Below are 27,549 nucleotides of genomic sequence, written 5' to 3'. Positions count from 1 at the left end.
GCTGTCCCAGCACCATCCATTAAAAAGACTGTTCTTTTTCCACTGAATGGTCTCCATACCTTAGTTGAAAATTAACTGGCCATAGATAACGTGATTTATTTCTGGACTCTCAATTGTTTTGGACTTTCTATTCTATTGATTTTTATATCAATCCTTATGCCAGTACCACACTGATTTAACTACTGTAGGTTTGTATTATATTCTGAAATTGGAAAGTGAATCCTCCAACTTTGTTCTTCTTTTTCAGTATTATTTTAGCCACTTGGGGGCCCCTTTTCCACATGAGTTTGAAGATAGGCTTTTCCTTTTCGCAAAAAAAGAGATCATAAAGATTGGATGAATATGTGAGTCACTTTGAGAAGTACTGCCATTTAAACCATATTAAGTCTTCCAATCCATGAACATGGGATATCTCTTCAGTGATTTAGGCATTCTTTAATTTCTTTCAGCAATGTATTGTATTTTTCACTGTATAATTATTTTGCCTCCTTGGCTAAACTTTTTCTTAGGTCCATGCTCTTGGATGCTATTGTAAATGCAACTGTTTCCTTAAGTACCCTTTTGCATTGTTCAATGCTAGTGCATAAAAATATAACTGATTTTTATATGCTGATCTTGTACTAAACTTGCTTATTAAGTCTAGAAGATTTAGATTTTTTGAACAGATAACATTTAGGAAGCTGCTCTACCTGAAGAAGACCAAAACAAAGGCAAGCCTCTATGTCAGTCCCACAGGGAACTGCTGGATAGTTCAACACAGAGAAGCACACGTTTCTGAGCGTAAGTTATTACCCCTCTCCCCTGCCCCCAAGCTCCACTGTCCCCATGGCTACACTGAGCTAAAATGCCACAACACTTTCTTACCAAAACTCAACATTCTTAAACTTCTTCATTAAGCACTCCCCTGGTTGTTTTACGTTTTTTATTAGATTGCAGTGTTTTGAAAAGACTGATCTGTCAGTTTCTGCTAACTTAATGGTTTCTTCATTTTATTTGTTACAAGAAACTACTGGGAAAACTCCACCATTCTCCATGATCAGTAGCTTCTTTTAACAAATAAAATGTGGTGGAACTGACAGAGCACAACTCTTGAGACTATGTCATAAAAGGCATTGAGATGTCCCCTTTGTTCTCTCTGTCGGAGCACTTGCTCCAAGAGAAGTCAGCTGCCAGACTGTGAAGACTCTCAAACAGACCTATGGAGAGTCCCACACGGCAAGTTGCTGAATCAGTCTGCCAACAGTCATACGAGTGAGCTACCTTGGAACTGCAGTCCTTGTGACTATAGCTCTGACCAACATTTACACCGCAACCTCAGAAGAGAGTCTGAGTCAAAGGCATCCAATAAAGTCACTCCTGAAAAAATGATCTACAGATATCAAAACATAATAAATGCATATAGTTTTAAACTGCTAGGTTTGGGCAGTATATGATATTTAAAGCTGAGGCCTGAAAGATGAGAAGCTAGTCACCCAATGAGTTCTAGAGGAAGAAGAGTGTTTCAAGCAGAGGGAATGGTAAATGCTAAGGCCCTGCACAAGGAAAGGTCACTGAAATGCTAAAAAAATAACCTGAAAGAAGATCAGTGTCACAGGAGCTTGGTGAACAAGAGAAAAATACTGAAGAAAAGAGATCACCAAAATGGCGGAAAGTAACTGAAGTGACTGTAACAGAGTCTTTAAACCAGTGAAAACTGCTAAGTTCTAGGGTAATCAAAGGTACCTTATCCATAAAAAAAATGGAAATCAACCTATAATTAAGTACAGGTAGATAAGAGCCAAGCAATAATAGTCACTAGTCCAATGGCAGCTAGGCAGTTAACTAGTCCTAAACTCATGACAAGCTTACATAAAGTGAAGGAAAGCCACTGGGTACCACCCCCAGAGAGGCAAAAACTAGACTTTTTAGAGAACATAACCTTATTGAAAAGTACTCTGATAAGCTAATGTTGTTTATTTTTAGAAGTTCTAATAAATATTGGATTGAAAACTGAGCATGAAGTCTTAATGAAGAGGCCTAAAAGTAAAAAAGCCCTAGCTTTATTCTTGGGTTTCTCACTAGTTTTGTCAACTTTGGTAAATAACTTCACTCCTAATCTCACTTAACTACAAAATGAAATAATAATATACACATGTCCCATCTTACCTTTTTTAAGATCAAATAAAATAATATGATAAAAATGTTTTGAAACTACAAAAAAAAAAAAAAAGACATATACAAATCTGATCATTTGTAGAGAGAAACCAAAAAAACTAACTGTATCTATTATCACATAGGAACACAGGGTGGAAACTGTAACCCTTTGAGAGCATGAACCAAGATCTTTACATCATCCCATATTACTTACAGAAACAACACCTTTATGGGGATGCTATTTTAAAATTCTGAATGGTGAAATCATTGGCAAAAAAATTTATATCTAATGTAAGCTTAAAGCATCTGTTTCACCAGGCAGTTCATAGCTACTGCCAAATGAATAACTTATGCAGCTGAATATCTAAAGAAAATGATTACAAATCAGTTCTGAGGCTTCCCTGGTGGCTCAGTGGTAAAGAATCTACCTGCCAATGCAGGAGACCCGGGTTCAATCTCTGATCTGAGAAGACCCCACATTCCATGGAGCAACTAAGCCAGTGTGCCACAACTACTGAGCCTGTGCTCCAGAGTCCAGGAATCACAACTATTGTGCCCTCTCGCCATACCTACCAAAGCTTGCGCACCCTGGAGCCCATGCTCTGCAAAATGAGAAGCCAATTCAATGAGAAGTCCGGTCACTGAAACTAGAGTCCACATAGCAATGAAGACCCAGTACAGCCAATTAAAAACAAAACAAAACAAACAAACAAAAAAAAACAGCTCTGAAAAGACGCACACTTGTCCTTGTTTGGGATACCATATGGCACAAGGTTTAATAACTGCTGAAAAGGGTAAAAGAATTTCAAAAGGAATGCCAAGTAGATAACCAGTCTCTGAAATTAAAAATAAATTTGAGGGCTTCCTGGTGGTCCAATGGTTGAGAATCTGCCTGCCAATGCAGGGGACACAGGTTCAATCTGGGCTCGGGGAGGACCCCACATGCCGGAGGGCAACTGAGCCCATGCACCACAACTACTGAAGCCTGCACTCTAAAGCCTGTGCTCTGCGAGAGAGAAGCCACCACAGTGAGAAGCCCATGCACCACCATCAGACAGTGGCCCCCTCTCACCACAACTGGACAAGGCCAACAGGCAGAAGCAAAGAACCAGAGCCGCCGAAAAACAGATAGATAATAAATTTTTAGGGTACATTTGAATCAGCAAAATAACAGGGTTTGTGTACAAAAACCTTAAGATCAATTTAAAAACCTTCTTTGGGAAAATACAGATGATGTTATCAAAGACTTCAATCATCATAAACATAAAATATCTGTGTTTTGAGATTTAGTGACTAACTGGATACCCAGGAGGTATTCATCTCTATATCCTAACCAGAAAAACAAAATTACATAATTTGAAACAAGGAAACAAATCATTAGTGAATCACAGAAACAGTAGACACTATTAAATGTGATATAAAGATATAACCTTTTACTTTATTAAAATGCACTGATGCACTAATTTAAAGTAAATGGAATAAGCTGGTCCTTTTATGTCCCTCCTGCTTTCTCTAATAACCCATCTTCTGCTGTGGCATCAACCCATCAATGATCAGTTAAAAGCAAGTTCCAGAAAATATAACATCAGTTCAGTTCAGTCGCTCACTTGTGTCTGACTCTTTGTGACCCTATGGACCACAGCACACCAGGCCTCCCTGTCTGTCACCAATTCCCGGAGTCTACTCAAACTCATCTCCATTGAGTCAGTCGGTGATGCCATCCAACCAAATTGACCAAATTCAAGAAAACATTTATTCAACAAACAAGAGAGCTAATATCAACCAGACAACAGATATTGTATAGTTCCCCATCAGTCACTAATGCTTAGCTACCAGAAAAGAGTAGTGAACATTTAACAGAAACAAAATATATTTTGGGATTTAATGAACAAATATACTTCACTTGTATAATAAAACAGAAAGTGCTATTAATATATTTAAAGAAAAAAACCGAAATTACAGAAAAAATCCTCAGAAGAAAAAGATTAACTTTTTTAGGGTAATTACGAACCGAATTATCTTCCTCCTCTTCCTGTTCTCGCTGCTGTTCTTCATGTCTTTTGGCTTTGATCTCCATTGCTTCTGTGATCAGGTCTCTTAAAATCGATACAGGTTTTGCATTCTTAATAAAAGGGTGCTAGAAAAGTAAAATTCAATGGTATAAATTCAAATGGCTTCTCTGAATTATATCTTAAAAACATTAAAACAATATGTAAAAGTGAACCAGGATAATAGGCTTCAATGACTGGTCCTTTATCCAGAATTAAATAGAAAGGTTAAGAACAGAGAATATTTCAGCTGCTTTAGAAATAAAGATTTCACTTTTTTAGGTTTACTTGTTTTTAAAAAGACCACTGCAGAACACAAAAACAAATGTAATCTTGTTGATAAAAATATATCACCATTAGAGATACAATTTTTCAAAGGAAGTAAAGATTACGTAGTCAAAAAGCCAAATTTTTTTTTTAAAGATTGGAGTATATGTGTGCTTAGTTGCTCAGTCGCGTCTGACTCTGCAGCCCCATGGACCACAGCCCGCCAGGCTCCTCTGTTCATGCGATTCTCCAGGCAAGAATACTGGAGTGGGTTGCCGTTCCCTTCTCCAGGGGATCATTCCGACTCAGGGATTGAACCCAGGTCTCCTGCATTGCAGGCAGATTCTTTACTGTGTGAGCCACCAGGGAAGCCCAAAGATCAGTGATTATATTACATAAAAAAATAAAATGATTTTGGTATTGTTACAAATTTTAATTAATCTTAACAAGCCGACTGCTAAAATCAGTAGTCAAAAGGAAGACAACTATTTTTTTTTACTTCTTTTACATATTTTCTATTTATTATATATTTAATACTGTAATCATTTCCAAGGGAAAAGTAAAAAATAGTAATAAAAGAAAAATATTTTTCAGAAAATAAGTATTACTTAATTTCTATACTATATATAAAGTAACTTTTCACTTCTTTTTTTTGGTATCATCGTGATGTAGCTAAAACATCTGATTTTCCAACAATCCTGATAAAAAGAAACAGAACCACCAGGAAATACCTGGGTGTTTGACGACTTTGTAATTCAAAAGGGGGAACATGAGAGAATGTAGAGGGAAAGGTTAAAAGTTTAATTTGGAATAGATAACTGTATTTTGAATCAGCAATACAGCTTCAAAGTGTAATTTAAGGCGATGGCACCCCACTCCAGTACTCTTGCCTGGAAAATCCATGGACGGAGGAGCCTGGTAGGCTGCAGTCCATGGGGTCGCTAAGAGTCGGACACGACTGAGTGACTTCACTTTCACTTTTCACTTTCATGCATTGGAGAAGGAAATGGCAACCCACTCCAGTGTTCTCGCCTGGAGAATCCCAGGGACGGGGGAGCCTGGTGGGCTGCTGTCTATGGGGTCACACAGAGTTGGACACGACTGACGTGACTTAGCAGCAGCAGCAGATAAGAATCAGATGAAAGTCGTCTGAGTTATTTTAATACAGACTAATACAACACAAAAATATTTTTAAAGGTAAAACAATTTTAGTGCTAAAGAAGAAATTTACTGACATTTGTAGGAGGCTTTCAAATGGTGAAGGTATCATTTGGGAAAACTAAGAGTAAGAATTTTACCTGAACACAGAAGTTCTAGGATAGATAACAAAGAACTAATAAATTCTTTTGTAGCAGTTACAGACTAATCACCAGATAAATTAAGTTCTATCAACATACCTGTGGTGGAGACTCCTGGTCACTCACCAAAACGGAGCTGGGACTGGACCTATGGTTGCCCAGCTACCTCCTGCCTCTCTCAGACTCCCTTTCAGTTGGTTGTGATTATGGACTAAGTTCTCACCAATGCAATACTGGTATTTCACTGGTACTGAATGAAATACCAGTGTCTGTGTTGTGTTCCAACCCTCTGATCTGGACCTCAGAACAGTGAAAATGGGCACTCTTCTGTGATTTCTTCTCTTTCTGCCACGTTGGGAAACAGACAAAGACAGTGTCCTAAAGGATGATGGAGAGCAAGAAGGAAGAAATCCCAGTCCTGCATCAGAATTCCTGAGTAACACTGGTAAAGAGGCTGCAAAAATTAGTAGTAACTGAATATATGCTCTTTACCCTTAAAGAACTTATTATCCAAAATAAGGAATAAAAGATAAATGCATTTAAAAAATTACAGTGTGACATACAAGTCACATTCATGACGATCTAGCACAGTCTATATGATTAAGCAATATAAAAGTAAATGAATAGGTGAAGTAATATCAGGTGTCTCATGGAGAAGAAACAGACTGTTTCAGGGAGAAGGAAAGGTATGAACGATATGAACACACACACAAAGATAGGAGATGGATGTGAAACACCGTAGGAAGAGCTGTTGAGCCAAAACAGGAACATGGCTTACAGAAATGGTGTCCTGAGAGTTTAGATACAGGTAACAGTGGGACAAGAAGGATACATACTCAGAATGAGATACCGGAATTTTGCCTGACAGCCCCTTTAATTACATAGATGAGAGAATAGTGTAAGGAAAAGAATGAGATACCACAATCTTGCAGTAGAGTTTAGGAATGAAGTAAGATGGGGAGAAGCTGTAAAACAGGTGTAAATTATTAAGAACCTGGGTTTAAAAAAAAAAATAGCAGCCACAATCAAGAGGAAATACTGAATCTGATGGAAAATCTCTCAAGAAGGATTTGGAGACTATGTATTAACAGACGTAAAAGAAGACTAACACAGCAAAAGCTGAGAACCAGTAGAACTGTACCTCCTTAAAGGCAAAAAAAAATATCAAATTGTATTTATACTTTATCTTTTCAGGAAAAATTATGAGCCAAATTCCAAGCCACAGTTTTATCTTTAAGAAATGCCAAAGTACACATCCAGTCTATTGCAAACTTACTTTCATGCAGTTCATTGTGAACTGACTACACAGTGTTACGCTAACATTAATCTACAGAGCTTAACATTCCTAATCTCAAAATCTCAGTATGTCTTACTTCGTTTGTACTCATTTTTTTCCCTACATAATCACTACAGGCATGATTCTGACCAACAAAGAGGAACTGGCTAATAAAGTTACAAGGGTACTTCAAGAACAAGGCCATAATATTTGAGCATTCTTGAGGGAAGGCATCACCGACTCGATGGACATGGGTTTGGGTGGACTCCAGGAGTCGGTGATGGACAGGGAGGCCTGGCGTGCCACGGTTCATGGCGTCGCAAAGAGTCAGACATGACTGAGAGACTGAACTGAACTGATCATCACAAGAAAAGTTTTATCAGACACATTGGCAGATTTTTTTAAGAATATTTGAAAGCTTTTTACAAGTAGCTGGTAGTAAAATTTTAAAATGCAAAGCAACATAAAAAAGAACAGAACAACAGCAAAAACCAGAGAAAACAAGGTGGCAAAACTGAAACACGACACGTGACTGAAACGCTGCTGGTGCAAACCAGTGCAAATAAGTGTGCTGAGCTTCCAACACAGTGGGATCTTAGTTAAGCACTGAAAGACACTGAGTCCATAAGATAAATTCAGCTACGTGCTTTCTATATGAGGTATACTTAAATCCAAATTACGTTTCTACCGGGGGATACTAAAAAGAACTTGGGTTAAAAGTCAATGACAGGCAATGAAATATCAACCATAAAACAATGTCAAGAAGAACATGATCAAAAAAAAGCAGAAATGAAGACAAAAAATGGTAAGTGAAGGAAGAGTCATACAATATTAATAAGGGACATAAGACAAAGAAACATATAGCTATAAATTTGATATATTAGTATAGCATTATGATATATAACAAAAACAGAGACCTAAGAAGATCTAAATAAATAAGAAGAGACATTAGTATTTCTTTTTTAGTCACTGAGAAATGGAACACTAAAAATTAAAGATTAAAGCAATCTGAATAATATAATCAGACTGAGTTAACAGAAAAATCAATAAACAGAAGTAATATCTTTTTGTTAAATGCCTAGAAAAGCATATGGTACCAGCATAAGAATGGAAAGAACAACAAAACAATATAATGCCTGGAAAGAGAATATAATGTACAAAATAAGCTGGCATATTATGAAAACAGCAATTCCAACCAGTGAGGAAAAAATACTTACTGCTTCGTTATTTTGGGGGTTGGGGGGTTTGAAAGGAAGGTTTTGAATTAAGTTAGATCTTCACCACAGAAGTTATCAAAATAAATTGCAGATGGATTAAGAAGTTAAAAGTCAAAAAATGGAAATACAAAAGAACTGGTAATACCGGAGAATATTTATACGTTCAACCCAGTGCCATGAAACAAGGGAAAAAACCATAAATGAACTAAAACTTAACATTTATGTCAGACAAGAGGGTAGTTACTTTAAGAGTTTTAAAAAGAGTATCAATAAGAAAAAGATAAACAGACCAAATTCTAAAAGGCAACACAGTTTCCCAATTTCTGGGTGTATCTAGGGTTTCTGCCGCAGTCCAGTGGTTAGGACTTGGGGCTTCACTTCAGGGGCCCAGGCTCAATCCCTGGTCTGGGAACTGAGATCCTGCAAACTGTGTGGCGTGGCAAAAAAATCAAGTATCTAAAGTAAAACATAATCTAAGAGGACGAGAATTCTTACACCACTCGAACTGAAGACAGAGACTACCCCAAATCAGCCTATCACGTTCTTGGGCATGTATTTTAAGAAGTAAAGCTGCTTAAAGATTTATTCTTCTAAAATCTGAACTGTTAAACTTTGTTCATGTTCTGAGTTATCAATTTCTAAACTGAAGAATTTAAATTAATTATTTCTTCCAAGAAGTGAACTGCAGAAGAGACTTCTGCTTCTGGGCAGACTGGGCAGTCATCCTTTCCTCTACACCGCTCCATCAAAGCATAGTGAAAACCCTGGTCATTATATATAAACAAGCACAGGAAGACACTGGAAGGTGGCGAGAAGGTGGCAACCCAGCTTGGGACCGTGGCACTAAAGCAATGACACAGCTGCGAGTTCCATGGGCTTTCCTTTTACTTCGTTTATCCCAGCCTGGTTACTGAAGAAGTCAGGAACCCAGAAACACCCACGGACACAGACTAAAACAGCCCCTACAAAAGCCTGCTCTCTCCTGAGTGAAAGGATCAGGAAAGGGACAGTTAGCCAGCATGCAACCCTCTCTTTTAAACAATAACCATTCTGCTCCACCAAACACTGCAGAGAAAACACTGACCCCACCCCATGCGGCAAAGGCTGGGTAGGGAACCTAGACTTCTACCCTCTGGAGGCTGTCCAATCCTTTCACTACAGTAGTATCTGAGAAGACCAAATCTTAAGCTGGGGCACTCATCCACACCCAGCAGTATAAAAGGTGCTTCCCTCCCCCAGTGGGGAGTGTTGGTGGAGATCTCGTGACAACCTGGACTTCCAGCACTATCAGGCCATAATAAGGAAACCCCACCTCCCTCTCTGCTAGAGGGGACTGGAGGCGGCCGAGGGGAGAATCAGAACTTCCATCACTGCCCAGCTATACTGAGGCCCTGCAGTGACTGCAGAGGCCACTGAGGGAACCTGAGTCCTCAACCCCGGCTGGTGGTAATAAGGAGCCCCTCCCCAACCCTACAGGTCAAAAGAGACCACGTAGGGGGGCCTGGACTTCTAATGCTACCTGACAGAAATGATGGTGACCCTCCACCCCACTGAAGCACTATCAGAGAACACCACTTATTACAGAGAATTTAAGTAAGATCCAGCGTCTCAAAACATAATACTCAAAATGCCCATGTTTCAAATGAAAATCACTCATCATAATAAGAAGCAAGAAACTATCAACTTAACTGGTTCAACAGATACCAACATCGAGATGACATGGATAACAGAATTATCTAGCAGGGATTTTAGAGCAGTCATAAAAATCCTTCAATAAACATGCCTGTAAACACATGACACATTAGAAAATCTCAGCAAAGTATTAGAAGATACAAAAAAGAAACAAATGAAAAAATCAGAACTAAAATATATAACAAAAATAAAACCTGATGGATGGGCTGGCTCTATAGCAGAATGAAGACAGAGAGGACTCAGTGAATCAGAATATGAAACAGTAGAAATTACACAATATGAATGAGAGAAACTCAACTGGCATAAAAATGAACAGAATCTCAGGAATCTGTGCGAGTGAAACAAAAAAATCTAACACTTGTGTTAATGGAGTCCTAGAAAGATAGTAGAGGGTAGGGCTGGAAAATGTCTGATAAGATAATAGTCGGAAACTTCCCCAAACTGGCAAGAGATATAAACCCACAGAGTCAAGAAGCTGAGCAATACAGACTCAAAGAAATTCATACCAACACACATCATAATTAAACTTCTGAAAATAAAGACAAAGAAAAAAATCTTGAAAAGACCAAGGGGTAAGACAATTCAGATGACTGTAGATTTCTTATAAGAAACCATGGATATCGGAAGAACGTGGCACAACATTTTCCAAGTATTGAAAGGACTGTCAACCAAGGAAGGATTCTATAGCCAGTGAAAACATCCATCAGGAATGAAGAAGAAACAAGAAGTTCTCAGGTGAAGGAAAATTAAGAGAATTTGTTAACTAAGGCCTACCCTAAACGAATGGCTGAAGGAAATCTTCTAAACAGAAGGAAAGGAACAAAAGAAGGAACTTCTGGAACATTAGGAGGAAGGACACAGGAGAGAACAGAAACAGGTTAAACACTTGTCCCTTATCCTGGTTTTCTCAATCGTTTAAAGGTTAAAATAAATATGACACTCTGATACGGACCTCAATGTAATGAAGAGGAAGTATTAAAGATAATTATATTATAAATGGGAGGGACAGCAAGGTAGATAAAGTTTCTACTCCTCACTTCAACTGGTAAAATGAAAACTAAGCCACATGCCCTGAGAGTTCACAAAGTGACCCACGACACCGCCTATCCCAGCCAAGCCCAAGGGCTAATTTGAATAATGATGGATCTCACTCTTCTAGAAGGCCAGACTAGGGCAAGAATTGACTTTCAGGTTCTAGGCTACCCACCAGAAGTACAGGGAACATTTCCAGATTAGGAATTCTAGGGCCACCAGGCTGGACTTGAACTGTCCCTGGGGATTCAATATCCTCATCTTTTGAAAACTAACGAGAGTTCAACTTAATCTCAAAGGATCCTTTCAGTCTTAGTCTGCTCTTTTAAACTTATACAATTATCTAGTGTTGGAAAACAAACCACTATAAAAAAATTCAGCATAAATTTCTCTTTAAAACCTGTTTATCAAAGTCTAGGAATCAATATTGTAAAATCTACACATGTAGGTTATAGGCAAATGTCCACTTAAACTTGGTAATAAGACTGTATTCTTAAAGTTAAAACATAATTTAACTTATAACATATAAAACATATGCAAAACTCCCTTAAGAGACAGAACAGGATGGCTTTCAGACATTCAGTAAAATAAAACTCGGAGTCTAATGAGACTCAAATGATACAACAGATAGTAATTCTGTCTAAAAGCTTTTAAAATCAGCAGTTTGCTATCTTAAATAAACATATATTGAATTTAATACACATGTATTAAGCACTACATGTATATTAAAGATACCAGGATACAGATACCTGTATTAAGATACCAGGAGTGCAAAAACAACTCCCTCCCCAAAAGAGTACCACTTGACCTTGAACCAGTTACAATCCAGGACAAAGACACAGAAACAAGTTATTTCATTCTAATATGGCAAATGACATGCCCAGGCTGCTTAGGGAAACCCAGAGAAACAATTAGCCTGAACAAAGATGAAGGGAAGGCTTTCTAGAGGAGTACCTAATTTGAATTTAGAAACAATGAGACAATGAGTAAAAAGGAGCTTGCTGGTAAAGGTGGTCTTTAAACTAGCAAGTGAGGAGTGAGAAAAGGTACAGAGGATTGAAAAAACATGATCTGTATGAAACATGAAACTGTAAGTCGACTATTTCAGCATTTATAAAGGGGAAAAAAAGGGAAGTCAAGCAAGGGGTCAATTAAGAGGCCAGAGGAGGACACACCAACATTATAACAGAGGGCCTCCATGCCCAACAACAGCACAACAGCAAAAGTTTTTTAAAAATCAAGAAAACAAATACTGACTCATAAGCACTTTACAAAACCAGCTGCACTGTTTGCCCTCAATATAAAAAAAAAACAATGCTTGAGCCAAACCCAGCTAGAAGCCAAAGAGTAACGAGCTTATTTATATAATCCATACAGGTCAACTGGGCTTCCCATGTGGCTCAGCTTGTAAAGAATCTGCCTGCAATGCGAGAGACCTGGGTTTGATCCCTGGGTTGGGAAGATCCCCTGGAGAAGGGAAAGGCTACTCATTCTAGTATTCTGGCCTGGAGAATTCCATGGACTGTATAGTCCATGGGGTTGCAAAGAGTCAGACACAACTGAGCAACTTTCACACATACAGATCAACTTCCTGGGCAGAAAGCAGAATGGAGAAAGGGTGACAAGTGAGGCTAGGGGACAAGTGGAATAAACCTAGAAGAATCCCTTGATCACTGTGTGATCTTTCATGAGTCATTGAACTTTTCTGGGCTTCAGTACTCTCATATACAAAATTAGGGAATTTTAGTGGAATAGTTCTTAAATGCTTTTCCACCCTAAGAATTCTAGGTTAAAAACAGAATTTCCTTAAAGAGATTAGAAAAGATTATGGAAGAAAGACCAGAAAGAAATATTAGTTAAATTACCCCAAAACCAGTCATTGGGTGTATTTGGATTTACTTTCATCATCAGATTTTATACTATTTGTCCCATTTTTTTGGTTATTTCCCCTCCCCCCTTCTTTATGTCTTCTTTATGGTTAAATAATTTAGACATTCAACACAATAACTAACAATAGATCCTTGATTTATGCGCTTAAAATCCCTGTGAAGTGCTGACAATATTTCAAAAATAATGTTTCAATTAATTAACTTTTGAAAGGTAATATGGGCACATAAAACCAAACTCAAAAGAGTCTTCGGCAAAAAGAAAGTTTCCAGCCCACTATTGCTTCTCAGCCATGTAGTTACCTTCTCTGGAGGCCATTTTCTTGCTTATTTTTCTAGAGCTACTCCACCATAAGCACTGACATATGTATACCTACATATATGAGTATGTGGCTGTCTGTATTTTGCCAGTAACTCCCCTCGGCAGACCTCATATTGCTTCCAATTTGTTGACAGATATTTATGTTGTTTCCAATCTTTTGCCATTATAATGGTTTATCAAGATTTTTTACACCTATGTTATTTCACAGGTGGTTAAATTTCTCTGTAAATTGCTAGAAGAGTAACTACTGGGTCAAAGACTATATGGTGTTTTATTCTAGACAGATTTTGCTAAACTGCCTTTCATGGAAACAGTACTAAGCAAAATTTTTGTAACAATAAACCTTATATTAAAGGGCTAGTTTCTAACATTCTCAATAATTCCTTTTTTAAAAAACATTACCTTGGAAAAATCACTTTTTATAACTATGTTTTTAATCTTTTTGTCACTTAAAAAGAACTATTCTCCAAATACCAAGTTTTGTTAACATGCACACTTATCATAGCACACAGGTCTAAGTCAATTCTGCTGGGAAAGTAAAGACTCATGAATAATTACTAGACGTATTAAATTATTTCTACTTGCATTTAATGTCAAAACATTTGAAAAAAAAAAAAAAAGCCTCCTGACACTCTGGATACAAAGTCTACTTGTACAGGGACACTGAAACTCTTCCTTTAGGTCATCTTGTAACCAGTGTCTACAACATGCGATCTTCTCAAGGAGTTCAGGGATTTCATATTCACATATCTTACAGGGCAAAAAGTCAAAGAAGAAATGCTGGGTCAAGGAATAATACATCTGGAAGTTAAAACATAAGAAACAATAACAATGGAAAAGAAACTCACTTCTGAAATGAGAACCCTACAGAAGTTTAGTTTTAACACAATTTTACGAGGAAAGAATTGGCAACAAAAATTAGTGTGGGAGGGGGGAGGGCACAAAATTGAACTTGGAAAACAAAATTTTTAAATGAAAGAAACAGAATATACAGGAGAAGAAAGGTATGTCTGTCTGTCTGTCTGTACATCAATCCATATTTCCTGGAAAGTTTACATCTTTACAAATCAGTTAATGAATAAATAAATCAGTTAATGAAACTCATAATGATCTTGGTCAATGTCAGAAAAAGCTAAAAGGCATATAAAGAAAGTATCCTCCTGTTAGAGACACAAGCACTGACCTGCAAAAGTTGTGTTGCAGTAGCTCTCTGCTCAGGACTCTTCACTAGGCACTTTTTAACAAAATCGGTGAAATCATCAGACCAAAGTTCTGGCTTCCTGAATGTTGGTGGTGGGTTTGTGGGAATCATAAATATAGCCTGATACAAACGAAAAATCCAAAAGACACAGTAAGAATCACAATAACACAGCAAATAAACAAATCTCTATCTATCTTTAATCAGACTCAAAAATCTGAAAAACAAATTTAAGCTCTTCTAGGATTTCCAGTCAAATTGCAATTCAGGAAGCAAAGCCATCTGCTACTAATGTAATCATTTCCCATTAAATTTCCTCTATTTGAATTGTAGCTCATTGAGCACATCATTCTTTATTTTATCTATTATTTTTAATCAGTCTCCAAAGAAGACTGTATTTCTAACCCTTTTACCAAATTGAGGACATTCTCTGGTTAAACAGATATATACTTCAATTTTGCTATTGCATGCCAGACTTGTTTCCCATTTCAGTATTTTTTTTCAGCACTGCTATTTAGAATGGCTAGCAGCAGCTTGATTTGCTTCTGCAATTCAGAATATTTAAGTACAAATATAATTACTGCTGTGGTTTGAAATAATACTTGATGGAAGCAAGTCTTTAATTTCTCTTTCTAAATATTTGAGTCAAGAATCCAAATTAAAAGTTTTAAAAGTAATATATCACTTTATCACTAATGATTTAATTTAATATTAATAACTTATGGTAGCTCAGACTGTAAAGAATCTCCCTGCAGTGTAGATGACCCAGGTTCAGTCCCTGAGTTGGGATGATCCGCTGGAGAAGGGAATGACTACCCACTCCAGTATTCTTGCCTGGAGAAGTCCATGGACAGAGGAGCCTGGTGAGTTATAGTCCGTGGGGTTGCAAAGAGCCAAACATGTAAGCAACTAATACTTTCATTTCTTCACTTTCACTCATGATAATACATTCAGAGAGCTCAAAAATTCAAAAACTTAAAAAAAAAGTCTCCCTGTCATCTTGTCTTCACAGCTACCAAGTCATCCTTTTTTTGACCAAGAGAATTAATCCCTAAAGTTCTTAGAAAATCACTGTATGCAATGAATTAACTTCTCTCCTGGGCTGTAGAATAGTTCCTGATAAAATACCATCACTAAAACAACATTTTCTTTGAAAGGATATGAAAACCATAATAAAGTTAAAACAAATGTATCCTGCACACAACAAATATTATATATCATCACTTTCATTTCCACATAATGTTATTTTAAAAAGACAAGAGACAAACACGGCAATGACAAAAATTTTACAAAGTAAAATGAACTCAACCATATTATAACTACCTGTAGTTTAAGAGGTAAGTTTATATATAATGACACAACAGGTGACATGAGGAAAAAATGGCTTTTCGGCAATCAGTGTAGACATTCACAGTATTCAGGGGTGAAGCATCCACAACACCTCCTTTCTAGACTTCGGTATTCTCTGACTATCTGGAAGAGAGGTATCCATCTCTGCCCTAGGTCATTTCTTCCCTGGTTTTTGCTGGTCCTCTCTCTTCATTCACAGATCAGTCTTGTGATGAAGAGGCTTGTGTAACTCAGTGAAGCTATGGGCCATGTGGTGCAGGGCCACCCAAGATGGATGAGTCATTGTGGAGAGTTCTGACAAAACGTGGTCCACTGGCGGAGGGAATGGTAAACCACTCCAGTGTTCTTGCCTCGAGAATCCCATGAACAGTATGAAAAGGCAAAAAGATATGACACCGGAAGAAAAGCCTCCCAAGGTCAGAAGATGTCCAATATGTTCCTGGGGAAGAGCAGAGAAACAGATCCAGAAAGAATGAAGAGGTTGATCCAGAAAGAATGAAGAGGTTGGGCCAAAGCAGAAATGATGCTCAGCTGTGGATGTGTCTGCTGGTGAAAATAAAGTCTGATGTTATAGAACAATATTGCATAGGAACCTGGAATGTTAGGTCACCGAACCAAGGTAAACTGGCTATGTCAAACAGAAGATAACAAGAATAAACATCAACATCTTAGGAATCAGTGAATCAAAATGGACCAGAACGGGCAAATTTAATGCAGATAACCATTATATCTACTACTGTGGGCAAGAATCCTTACAAGACATGAAGTAGCCCTTATGAGGGCTACAAAAGAGTCCAAAATGCAGTACTTGGATGCAATCTCAAAAACGACAGAATGATCTCTGTTCGTCTCTAAGGCAAACCACTCAACATCACAGTAATCCAAGTCTATGCCCCAACCACTAATGCTGAAGAAGTTGAACTTGAACGACTCTATAAAGAACTACACGACTTTCTAGAACTCACACCAAAAAAAGATGTCCTTTTCATCCTAGGGGATGGCAGTACAAATGTAGGAAGTGAAGAGATACCTAGAGTAACAGGCAACTTTGGCCTTGAAGTACAAAATGCAGCAGGGCAAAGGCTAACACAATTTTGCCAAGAGAACACACTGGTCATAGCAAACACCCTCTTCCAACAACACAAGAGACAAATCTACACATGGACATCAGCAGACTGTCAATACCCAAATCAGACTAACTGTATTTTTTGCAGCCAAAGATGGAGAAGCTCTATGAAGTCAGCAAAAACAAGTCCAGGAGCTGATTGTGGCTCAGATCATGAACTCCTTACTGCAAAATTCATGCTTAATTTAAAGAAAGTAGGGAACACCACTAGACCATTCAGGTATGACATAAATCAAATCCTAAAAGATGATACTGTTAAAGTGCTGCACTCAATATGTCGGCAAATTTGGAAAACTCAGCAATGGCCACAGGACTGAGAAGGTCAGTTTTCATTCCAATTTCAAAGGATGTTCAAACTGCTGTACAGTTGTACTCATTTCACACACTTTAAGGTAATGTTCAAAATTCTTCAAGCTTGGCTTCAGTAGTGACTGAAGAATTTCCAGACATACAAGCTGGGTTTAGAAAATGCAGAGGAACTAGAGATCAAATTGTAACATCCACTAGATCAGAGGGAAATCAAGAGAATTCCAGAAAAACATCTACTTGGGCATCACTGACTATGCAAAAGCAAAAGCAAAAGCTTTTGAGTGTGTGGATCACAACAAACTATGGAAAATTCTTAAAGAGATGAGAATACCAGACCACCTTCCCTGTCTGCTGAGAAACCTGTACACAGGTCAAGAAGCAACAGTTAGAATCAGACATGGAACAATGGACTCGTTCAAAACTGGAAAAAAAAAAGAGTAAAACAAGGCTGTGTATTGTCACCCTGCTTATTTAACCTATACGCAGAGTACATCATGTGAAATGCTGGGCTGGATGACTCAAAGCTGGAATCAAGACTGCCAGGAGAAGTATCGGCAACCTCAGGTACACACGTTACCACTATAATGTCAGAAAAGTGAAGAGGAATTAAAGAACCTCTTGATAAGGGTGAAAGAGGAGAGCGAACAAACTGGCTTAAAAACTCAACATAAACTAAGACTGTGGTATATCCAGTTCCATCAGTTCAAGGCAAACAGAAGGGGTAAAAGTGGAAACAGTGACAGACTTTATTTTCTTGGGCTCCAAAATCACACCAGAGGGTGACTGCAGCCATGAAATTAAAAGACACTTGCTCCTTGGAAGGAAAGCTATGACAAACCCAGACAGCATGTTAAAAAGCAGAGACATCACTTTGCCAACAAAGGTCCACATAGCTAAACCTATGGTCTTTCCAGTAGTCACGTATAGATGTGAGAGCTGGACCCTAAAAAAGGTTCAAAGCTGAAGAATTGATGCTTTCAAATTGTGGTGCTGGAGAAGACTCTTGAAAGTCCCTTGGACAGCAAGGAGATCAAACCAGTCAATCCTAAAGGAAATCAGTCCTGAATATTCATTGGAAGGACCGATGCTGAAGCTGCAGTTCCGATACTTTGGCCACCTGATGTGAAGACTCATTGGAAAAGACCCTGATACTGGGAAGACTGAAAGCAGGAGGACAAGGGGATGACAGAGGATGAGATGGTTGGATGGCATCACCAACTTGATGGACATGAGTGTGAGCGAGCTCTGGGAGTCAGTGATGAACAGGGAGGCCTGGCGTGCTGCAGTCCATGGGGTTGCAAAGAGTCAGACACAACTGAGCGATTGAACTGAACTGAACACACAAAAGCATGGCATTAGACTTCATATGGAATTAAAAGATGCAGCAGAAAATACAGTCACTGTCCCTAAGAAACTTCTAACCCAGTCCAGCAATCAAAGAACAGGAAAAGATTGAAAGAACTGTACAGTGATAAAGAACATCATATAAAGCATTAAGGAGAGAGGTCATTCTCTTTAGAAGAAGTAGGATAAGGAAAAGTAAAATAACGCTATTGGGAGGAGCAGAGAACAAGCTGATGACCCTATAAGGGACTAAGAAATGATAAGATTACAAGAGGAGTGAATGATATGGAGTTTGGTCAGCAAGAAAGTGCACAACTGAAGGAAGCTGGTTCCCCTACCCCTCCAGTGTGTGCCTTTATATTTTTGCTTTTAATCAAGGTTTATGTGTGACCTAAGAAAAGGATTAAGAAAAAACAAACAAACCTATAGATATTCTAAATGTGGCTAGCACAGAGGTCTCAGGATGAGTCATAAACAGTTTTAAACTGGGATGGTATCTACAGGAACAAAATGGAAGAAATAACGTATACACACTACAGGGGCTTCCCTGTGGTTCAGCTGGTAAAGACTCCACCCGCAATGCGGGAGGCCTGGGTTCGACTCCTGGGTTGGTAGGATCCCCTAGTGAAGGGAAAGGCTACCCACTCCAGTATAATGCCTAAAGGGAAAGGCTACCCACTCTAGTATAATGCTTAAATTTAATGCCTGAAACTATGAAATCTCTAGAAGGAAAAGCTTCATGACATTAGTCTTGGCAATAATATCTTGGATATGATATCAAAAGCTCAAGCAAAAATAGCTTACAGACTCTAGGAGTAAAAATAGTGTTTCACCCTGCACTTTTCCTCAGTTTAAGTTTTAGGAGTGACCTGGTGGCTCAGACAGTAAAGCGTCTGCCTGCAATGTGGGAGACCCAGGTTCAATTCCTGGGTCGGGAAGATCCCCTGGAGAAGGAAATGGCAATCCACTCTCAGCACTCTTGCCTGGAAAATCCCATGGACGGAGGAGCCTGATAGGCTACAGTCCATCGGGTCGCAAAGAGTCAGACACGACTGAGCAACTTCACTTTCACTTCACTTTGATTCTGAACATTTGTTGATATTTATCTAGGATAATGGGGAAAGCAACATGGAGGAATTTTGAGGAAAAAAACAAAGTGTGGTTTTACAGGGACGTACTGTATAGCACATGGGAATCCCCAGTGGCTCAGCAATAAAGAATCCTCCTGCAGTGTAGGAGATGCAGGTTTGATCCCTGGGTCAGGAAGGTCCCTGGAGTAGGAAATAGCAACCCACTGCCGTATTCTTGCCTGGAAAATCCCATAGACAGTGGATACAGTCCACAGGGTCGTAAAGAGTCAGATGTGACTAGGCACGTGCACACACACATGAATAACTGAATCACTATGCTATACAGCTGAAACTAACACAACATTAGTAACCAACTATATGCGAATATAAAATAATAAGTTTTAGCCACACCGCTGGTAGAGTGGTATCATGCAAGATTCCCACTCTTGTGACCCAGGGTCAATTCCCAGGCAGCGCAAATTATGCTTTGTATTTTGGGGCTTCCCTAGTAGCTCGGGCTTCCCTAGTAGCTCAGGCTTCCCTTGTGGCTCAGCTGGTAAAGAATCCGCCTGCAATGTGGGAGACCTGGGTTTGATCCCTGGGTTGGGAAGATCCCCTGGAGAAGGGAAAGGCTACCCACTCCAGTATTCTGGCCTAGAGAATTCCCTGGACTGTAGTAGTCCATGGGGTTGCAAAGAGTCAGACACGACTAAGCAACTTTCACTTCATTTGACTCCACTAGTAGCTCAGACAGCAAAGCATCTGCCTGCAATGCAGAAGACCTGGGTTCAGTCCCTGGGTCAGGAAGATCCCCTGGAGAAGGAAAAGGCAACCCACTCCAGTATTCTTGCCTGGAGAATCCGATGCACAGAAGAGCCTGGTGGGCTACAATCCATGGGGTCGCAAAGAGCTGGACACGACTGAGTGACAAACACACACACACTACAGAAGAAGAAGCAAGATTATCTCCTAACAATGTTGTTTGGGGGGGCTAGAGAAAAGGAAAACAAAACATTACTTCAGAATTCAAGCAATAAAAAACAGACACCTTAATTACAGGGCATTCAGGTATTCTAACAGTTTCCTATATCATTCTTCTGAGAGCCCTCGGAATATGCGGCAGTTTACTAAAATGTGTTATCACTGGTTATCACTGGTTCCTAACTTGGAAAGTTATGCAAAAGACTTTCTGTGGACAAGGCAATGAAGACTCAATACCCCAGTCTGTTTATTTTAGGGTAAGAGTTAATCTGTTTATTACTATACTCATCTTCTTTGAAAAAGAGAAAATCCTTTAATAGAAGAGAACATTCTTATTCATCTTATATCACATTACACATATGACATCTAAGATAGTCTTTCAAAAGCAGTGTAGCCAGTTTTATGACACAAGGAGCATCTACCAAGTGACAACTATGCAACAAGTACTTTCTGTGCGTTCCTCTGTTTTATTAGAAGAAATAGCAGACTGATAAGCCACAGGCCAGAGAGCATCAGCGGATACATTTTGTTCAGGCAACACTGAGTTCACAGTCCCATAAGGTAAAACTGTGCTGGAATTAGACTGCTTCTACATGAGATGTATGTTTTCCCTTTCACATGGACCCCATCTAGCCTGGCTCAGTTTCATATTTTATCAGATGGCCCCCATTATGTATCTAACTTTGTAAGCCCTGATATTACAGATTTTATAATAAGACACGTATCTTGAACCCATGGAGCTTGCAATCAAATTGCAGGGGGGAGGGGGCACACGTGAAAAAACAGCAAACAACAGAGGGCTAGAAAATAAAATTCTTCTGTAAATAACCTAATTAACCTCAGCTCCACAGTTGAAACAACAAAAAAGAATTCACCTGGCAATGCAGGAGTCGTACAAGATGCGGTTCAATCCCTGGAAGATCCCCTGAAAGAGGGCACCCCCATATTCTTGCCTGAAGAATCCCATGGACAGAGGAGCCTGGCAGGCTACAGTTCATACAGTTGCAAAGAGTTGGACACAACTGAAGTGACTTAGCAGGCATGCATGCACACATTCCAGCTTTAAAGAGGGGCAAAATGGGGTTAATATCAGCTGTAGCAAAAGGCACACAAATACACCTGCTACTTCAAATTAGAGAATAAAAATAAATTTGAACTCTCATCTCTGCGAAACAGTTCAAAGCACGTATGTACATAAACCCCTCTAAAGAGACTGACCTCAAACTGCAGGTATATAATACTAGATTGTCCAGATAAATGCTGTTCATCTGCCCTTCTGTTACAAATTGATGGATAACAACTCAGCGATTTATGTCCTTGAGCTAATGCTCTCCTTTGAACTTTGAGCCAGTGAGTGAGCTGCAGTCTTATCTTCAGATAATCTTAACATATAAGGCTCACCTTAGCAGTAGCTATTAGAAATCCAAGGATAAAAAGCTTAACTCTAAAGCTTATTTACCCAGTACTATCATAAAGTGATCCTAAAATGTTCACATTCTATTCTCAAACAAGCACTGAACTGCATACAGTTCAAACAAATAAGTCTTAATATATGATCTACCAAAATGGAGAGGCTCTAAAAGTCTCCAGGGAAAACACTACACATTTTATTTCCTCTTTTCTTTTTAAAGTTTGATAATAATAATCTGACAGATTTTTCTCACAGACTTGACTTTGTTCAGCTAATTTAACCTAATCACGAATCAGAAAGGATCCTCTTAAGAATTGCCAGGTTTTGTATGAGTTGATTAGGTAATAGGCCTCTGCTGTAGAAAGTTTTGGCATTCAGTGGCTAGCCTTATCCTAACAATTCACTCCCTTCCTTGACACCAACCAAATCACATGGACACACATTACAGCTATAAAATTTATCTTATCTCTAACACCATTTTGATTGAAGAATGTTAGTACAATAAACGATATGATTATCTTTGTGTTTGTTTCTACACAACATGTTGCTTAACTACACAGTGAACCTCTGGTTGAGTTTTTTAAAGAACTTCCCTGATCACAAGTAGTCTAAGAAGCCAAGAAATATTAGCGCCTCAAAACAACAAATTATCTTCATGCCTGGAATTTCACACCTTAGACTCCACGAGCATCCAGAGGATGTGAAAAAAGCTGGAGCTGAGAAACTCCAATGCCTGAACTGTAATCTCAGTAAAGTGAGTCAACACGTGTGTCTGAAGCTAAGGTAGCTAGGACTTGTGAATGTATACAAGCCACCGACATGCTGGAATCACAAAGGAACCTGTGCCACTATTCAAGAACCTCAGGCACATGAGCAAAAGGTTATCTTCAAAACAAGCAAATGAGATAAAGGATGAGAAAGCACTTCATTAAACTGTGAAGAACTAAAAACACATATAGCTGTCTTCTGACAGTGAACATAACACGGAGGGAGCAAGCTAAGTATGTAATTCCTAAAAAGAATACATAGTAATAATACTTTTAAAAGATTATTACATATAAGGTAGTAAACAGTACAGTGGAATGAAGCCAGTGCTGGATTTAAGTCAGAAACATAGGCTTGAGTCCTAAATCACCCTCTGGCTGTGTGGCCTCAGTATTTTCATATAAGTGAGGTGGCTGGATAGTTTTCAGATTTCTTTTTGGGTCTGAAAGACTCCGGCATTCTATCTAGCAATCTAGGTTAAGAGTTAAATCCTACTAGGCAAATACTCAACTGCTGGTTAAAAAGCACACGCAGGTGGAAGAGGAGAGTGAAGGATAACAAAAGGCCTGCCAGATATTAATATAAAAATACAACTCCAAGTTTTTCTCACCACTCCCTTAAAAGCAACTTTAAATAGACAGAGGTCTGAAGAGAATATGAAGATCTAGAGTGATCCTTGCTCTTAGGGTGCAGTTTCTACAGTAAGCCCAAGGTTAGAGGATTGCAAGCATGACCTCATCCTCAACTCCAGTTGCAGGAATTTCAGTAATCATTAATCTGGCTCATGAAGGCCAATCTGTCTGCCTAGGACTCAGATCCAGGGGAGGGATGTAGCTGATGCCCTGGCAGTCCAGGGTGAATAAGAGAACCAGCTCTAGAGGTCTGAGCCAGCTCTAGACGGCACTGGGTTACCATCACACCTTCGTCGTCAGCAGCCATCTGACTGACCTCTTCTACTTCTCTAAGCCTGTTTCCATACTTTAAAATTGGGAACAATAGTAATAATGACAGAACAATAATACAGCTACCTCATGCGGCTGTTCTAAAGTTTAAATGGGTTAATATATGTAAAATACTTAGAATAGCACCTGCCACATTATAAATGCACAATAATATTAGCTCCTATTAATTCAATTTTACTGCTGAGGCTCAGTTAATTAGCTTACTCAAGATCACACAGCTAGTAAAGTGGCTGTCAAAACTAGAAATCAGATCTATCTGGCTCCTTATCCACTTCACACTATTTCCACGTTTCTATTAAATTTCTGCCACAGATAATTCTATTACAAGGTAAAGGCTCTGTAACACATATTTGGTCTCCCAAAAAGAAAATGCAAAGCTATCTGTATAAAAATAATTATAGTTCACTTTCTGTAATTGTGATAAAATGTGAATAAAAAACACCAAACAAGACATGGCCAAGTAAATACCATATATCAACAAAATGGAGCAACATATTGCCATTAAAATGACAAGTGTATAAATTACAAAGCCACAAGGAAATGTTCTATTGAAAGAAAAGTGAATTTATAATAACCAAGACATGGACACAACTGAAATGTACACTGACAGATGAATGGATGAAGAAGATGTGATATATATATCATGGGTGTATACACACACGCACACACACACACACAATGGAACACTAAGCAACCATAAAAAATGAAATAATGCCATTTGCAGCACACGGATGGACCTAGAGACGATTAGACTAAGTGGAGTAAGTCAGAAAGAGAAGGGCAAATACAGAGGATCTCACTAATATGTGGAATCTAAAATATGATACAAACGAACTTATCTATGAAACAGAAAGAGACTCACAGGCACAGAGAACAGAGCTGTGGTTACCGGGGGTAGGGGAGAGGGACGGACTGGAAGTCTGGTGTTAGCAGATGCAAGCGAGCGTATATAGACTAGATAAACAACAAGGTCTTCCTGTATATCACAGAAAATATATTCAATATCCTGTAATAAATCATGATGATGAAGAAAAAAGAAAATGGAAAGATATAATAAAAAGGAAAGGTAAAAATGAGAAAACAAACAACAGTACAGAATGATGTGGTACAAAATTTCAAAAATTCAAAAGATCAATTCACTGTCTACAAGACTGCATGTGCTATGAGAGCTCATTCAGTTGTGTCTGACTATTTGGGACCCCAAGGACTGGGGCCTGACAGGCTCCTCTGTCCATGGAATTTTCCAGGGAAGAATACGAGAGTGAGTTGCCATTTTCTACTCCAGGGTATCTTCCTGACTCAGGGATTGAACCTGTATCTCTTGTGTCTCCTGCATTGGCAGGCGGATTCTTTACCACTGCGCCACCTGGGAAGTCCTGCATTGTACAAGACTGTATAAGATTCCTTTAAAATTGTTTATTATAAAGGCCACTATATATTTATAATTGAACAAAAGCATCATTTAAAAACACTGCTTAAGTTACCACTCATTTCAGTCTGCTTCTACAAGCACCTCTCACAGATGCACAATTTAAATTCCAATACCTTTGAATGCTTCCAGTTAAGTCTTAACCATCTTTCAAGGTTGAAATATAATATTCCTTTAATATAATTCAAAAATATCCATAAAATATGGCTACAGAAGAAACCAAAAGTGACTAAGACCCAAAACTTAAGGAACTTTATAATTCTACTCTCTCTCAGTCTCCAGAATTGGAATTCCTATGTGTGATCAGCTCAATTAACTTTTTTAAGCACATAAAATGTATCCAAACCTATAATACTAGAATTTATTCAAGAAGCTTAGACTCTAATTGGGTAGGAAAATGCATACCAGATCATTTCAACAAAACAGTGTAAGTGCTAAAATAGATGGGAACAATGGGCATTACAAAATAGTTAGCTCAAATTGACATTTAAAGGAAAAACGAGAGGCTGGGTCTTAAAGAATGAATGAGCGAGTTAATGAGGCCCAGAGAGGAGAGCTGCATGTTTGTTCAAAGGTGTGAGGTCTGAAATACCAAGGGGTCGAGGAAGGAAAGCAACTTATCCCTGGTGTGGGGCAGGAAAAATTACAAGATAAACCTGAAGTATCTTCTTGGCCCTTAAAGGAAAAAGAACAAAAAACAAAAATAAAAAACACAAACTAATCAAGTCTACCAAAAGAAGTTCAGGACTTGCAGAACTTAGCTTCACTCATAGTAGATTCAGATTTAATCTAAATCTGATCTGAGAACCAGGCACAGTTATTTTTTGTCTCCCAAGTAATCCTCACATACAGCCAACGCCGAGAATCACTGTGCTAGAACACAGAACAGAAGGCAACGCACCACCACACCGTACACCTTGGCGCCGGCACTGCATATTTTAACGTGGACTCCGGTTAGTTTTAAACTCATTCGGATACAGCATGATTGGGGCTGGTACATGGGGATCACCCACAGAGATGTTATGGGGAGGGAGGTGGGAGGGGGTTTCATGTTTGGGAACACATGTAAGAATTAAAGATTTTAAAATTTAATAAAAAAAAAAAATAAAAAATAAATGCTCTGAGGAACACAGAAACTACTTGAAGGCATAAACAGGGCTATCGCGTTTTGTATCCCCAGCAGCATTCAGTTCAGTTCAGTTCAGTCGCTCAGTCGTGTCCGACTCTTTGCGACCCCATGAATCGCAGCACGCCAGGCCTCCCTGTCCATCACCAACTCCCGGAGTTCACTCAGATTCACGCCCATCGAGTCAGTGATGCCATCCAGCCATGTCATCCTCTGTCGTTCCCTTCTCCTCCTGCCCGCAATCCCTCCCAGCATCAGAGTCGTTTCCAATGAGTCAACTCTTCGCATGAGGTGGCAAAAGTACTGGAGTTTCAGCTTGAGCATCAGTCCTTCCAAAGAACATCCAGGGCTGATCTTCAGAATGGACTGGTTGGATCTCCCTGCAGTCCAAGGGACTCTCAAGAGTCTTCTCCAACACCATAGTTCAAAAGCATCAATTCTTCAGCGCTCCTGCAGTGTCAGACCTAGTTATTTATGCAGAGTAAAATCCAAATCTATACTAAGAGTGTCGATGTAAAAGACTCCAGTTAAATATGGTAACTTAAATATACTGACTCAATCAACGCCATTCCAAAAATGCTACTAAAGGACAGGAGGAACTTTTTTTAATGCTTAAACTCCAGAGAGAAGGACATCAGCAAACATGGGATAGCAATAAAATTCTGAAAACGGAAAAGTAAATGGATGAGTCTTAACTCAAAAGATCTGAGAAATCAATGAGACGCAATCAACTCCCACCATGGAGGAGGGCGGGATGGGGGAAGGCTAAGAAACTGGAAGGACCAGATACATTTAAAGATAGAGGACATCTGTAGCAAGGAGCACACCTGGCATCCAAATTTTAGTTTCAAAAATGCCATTCCCACTGAGAGAATCAGTGCTCCCTGAAGAAACATTGTTGGGCCTTATTTCAGTAAGGAAGCACTTAAAGATTAATGAAACCATGCCAAAAGGTGCAGGACTAGCTGAACTTAAAAAAACTGAGCATCCAAATAGTAATAGCAGTGGCTGTAATTATGGTGGTGGTTTAGTCACTCAGTCATGTCTGACTCTTTGTGACCCCATGGACTGTAGCCTGCCAGGCTCCTCTGTCCATGGGATTCTCCAGGCAAGAATCCTAGAGTGGGTTGCCAATTCCTTCTCTAGGGGATCTTCCTGACCCAGGAATGGAACCCTGGTCTCCTGCATTGCAGAGAGATTCTTTACTGACTGAGCTAACATACTGAATAAGATGAAAACCAACTAGCCTATAGCAATATTTTTTTAACTTCATTTTTTACATTAAAAAATTTTATTTGAAGTTAGAA

The 27,549-nt window shown here is 38.9% G+C and overlaps 1 protein-coding gene across 1 annotated transcript in view; it reads right to left on the bottom strand.

The window, feature by feature from the left end:
• STK3 (serine/threonine kinase 3) overlaps positions 1-27,549 on the bottom strand; it is a 311,659-nt gene that overhangs the window by 119,403 nt on the left and 164,707 nt on the right. Inside the window, exons 7-8 of the mRNA XM_068983496.1 lie at positions 14,355-14,492; positions 4,145-4,270 (exon numbers count right to left, since the gene is read on the bottom strand). Of these exons, the coding sequence (XP_068839597.1) occupies positions 4,145-4,270; positions 14,355-14,492 (264 nt within the window). The remainder of the gene's footprint in view (positions 1-4,144; positions 4,271-14,354; positions 14,493-27,549) is intronic.

This window comes from Capricornis sumatraensis, chromosome 11, assembly GCF_032405125.1.
Source record: "Capricornis sumatraensis isolate serow.1 chromosome 11, serow.2, whole genome shotgun sequence".
NCBI classification, from domain to species: domain Eukaryota; kingdom Metazoa; phylum Chordata; class Mammalia; order Artiodactyla; family Bovidae; genus Capricornis; species Capricornis sumatraensis.
This window is presented reverse-complemented; position numbering and strand designations above follow the sequence as displayed.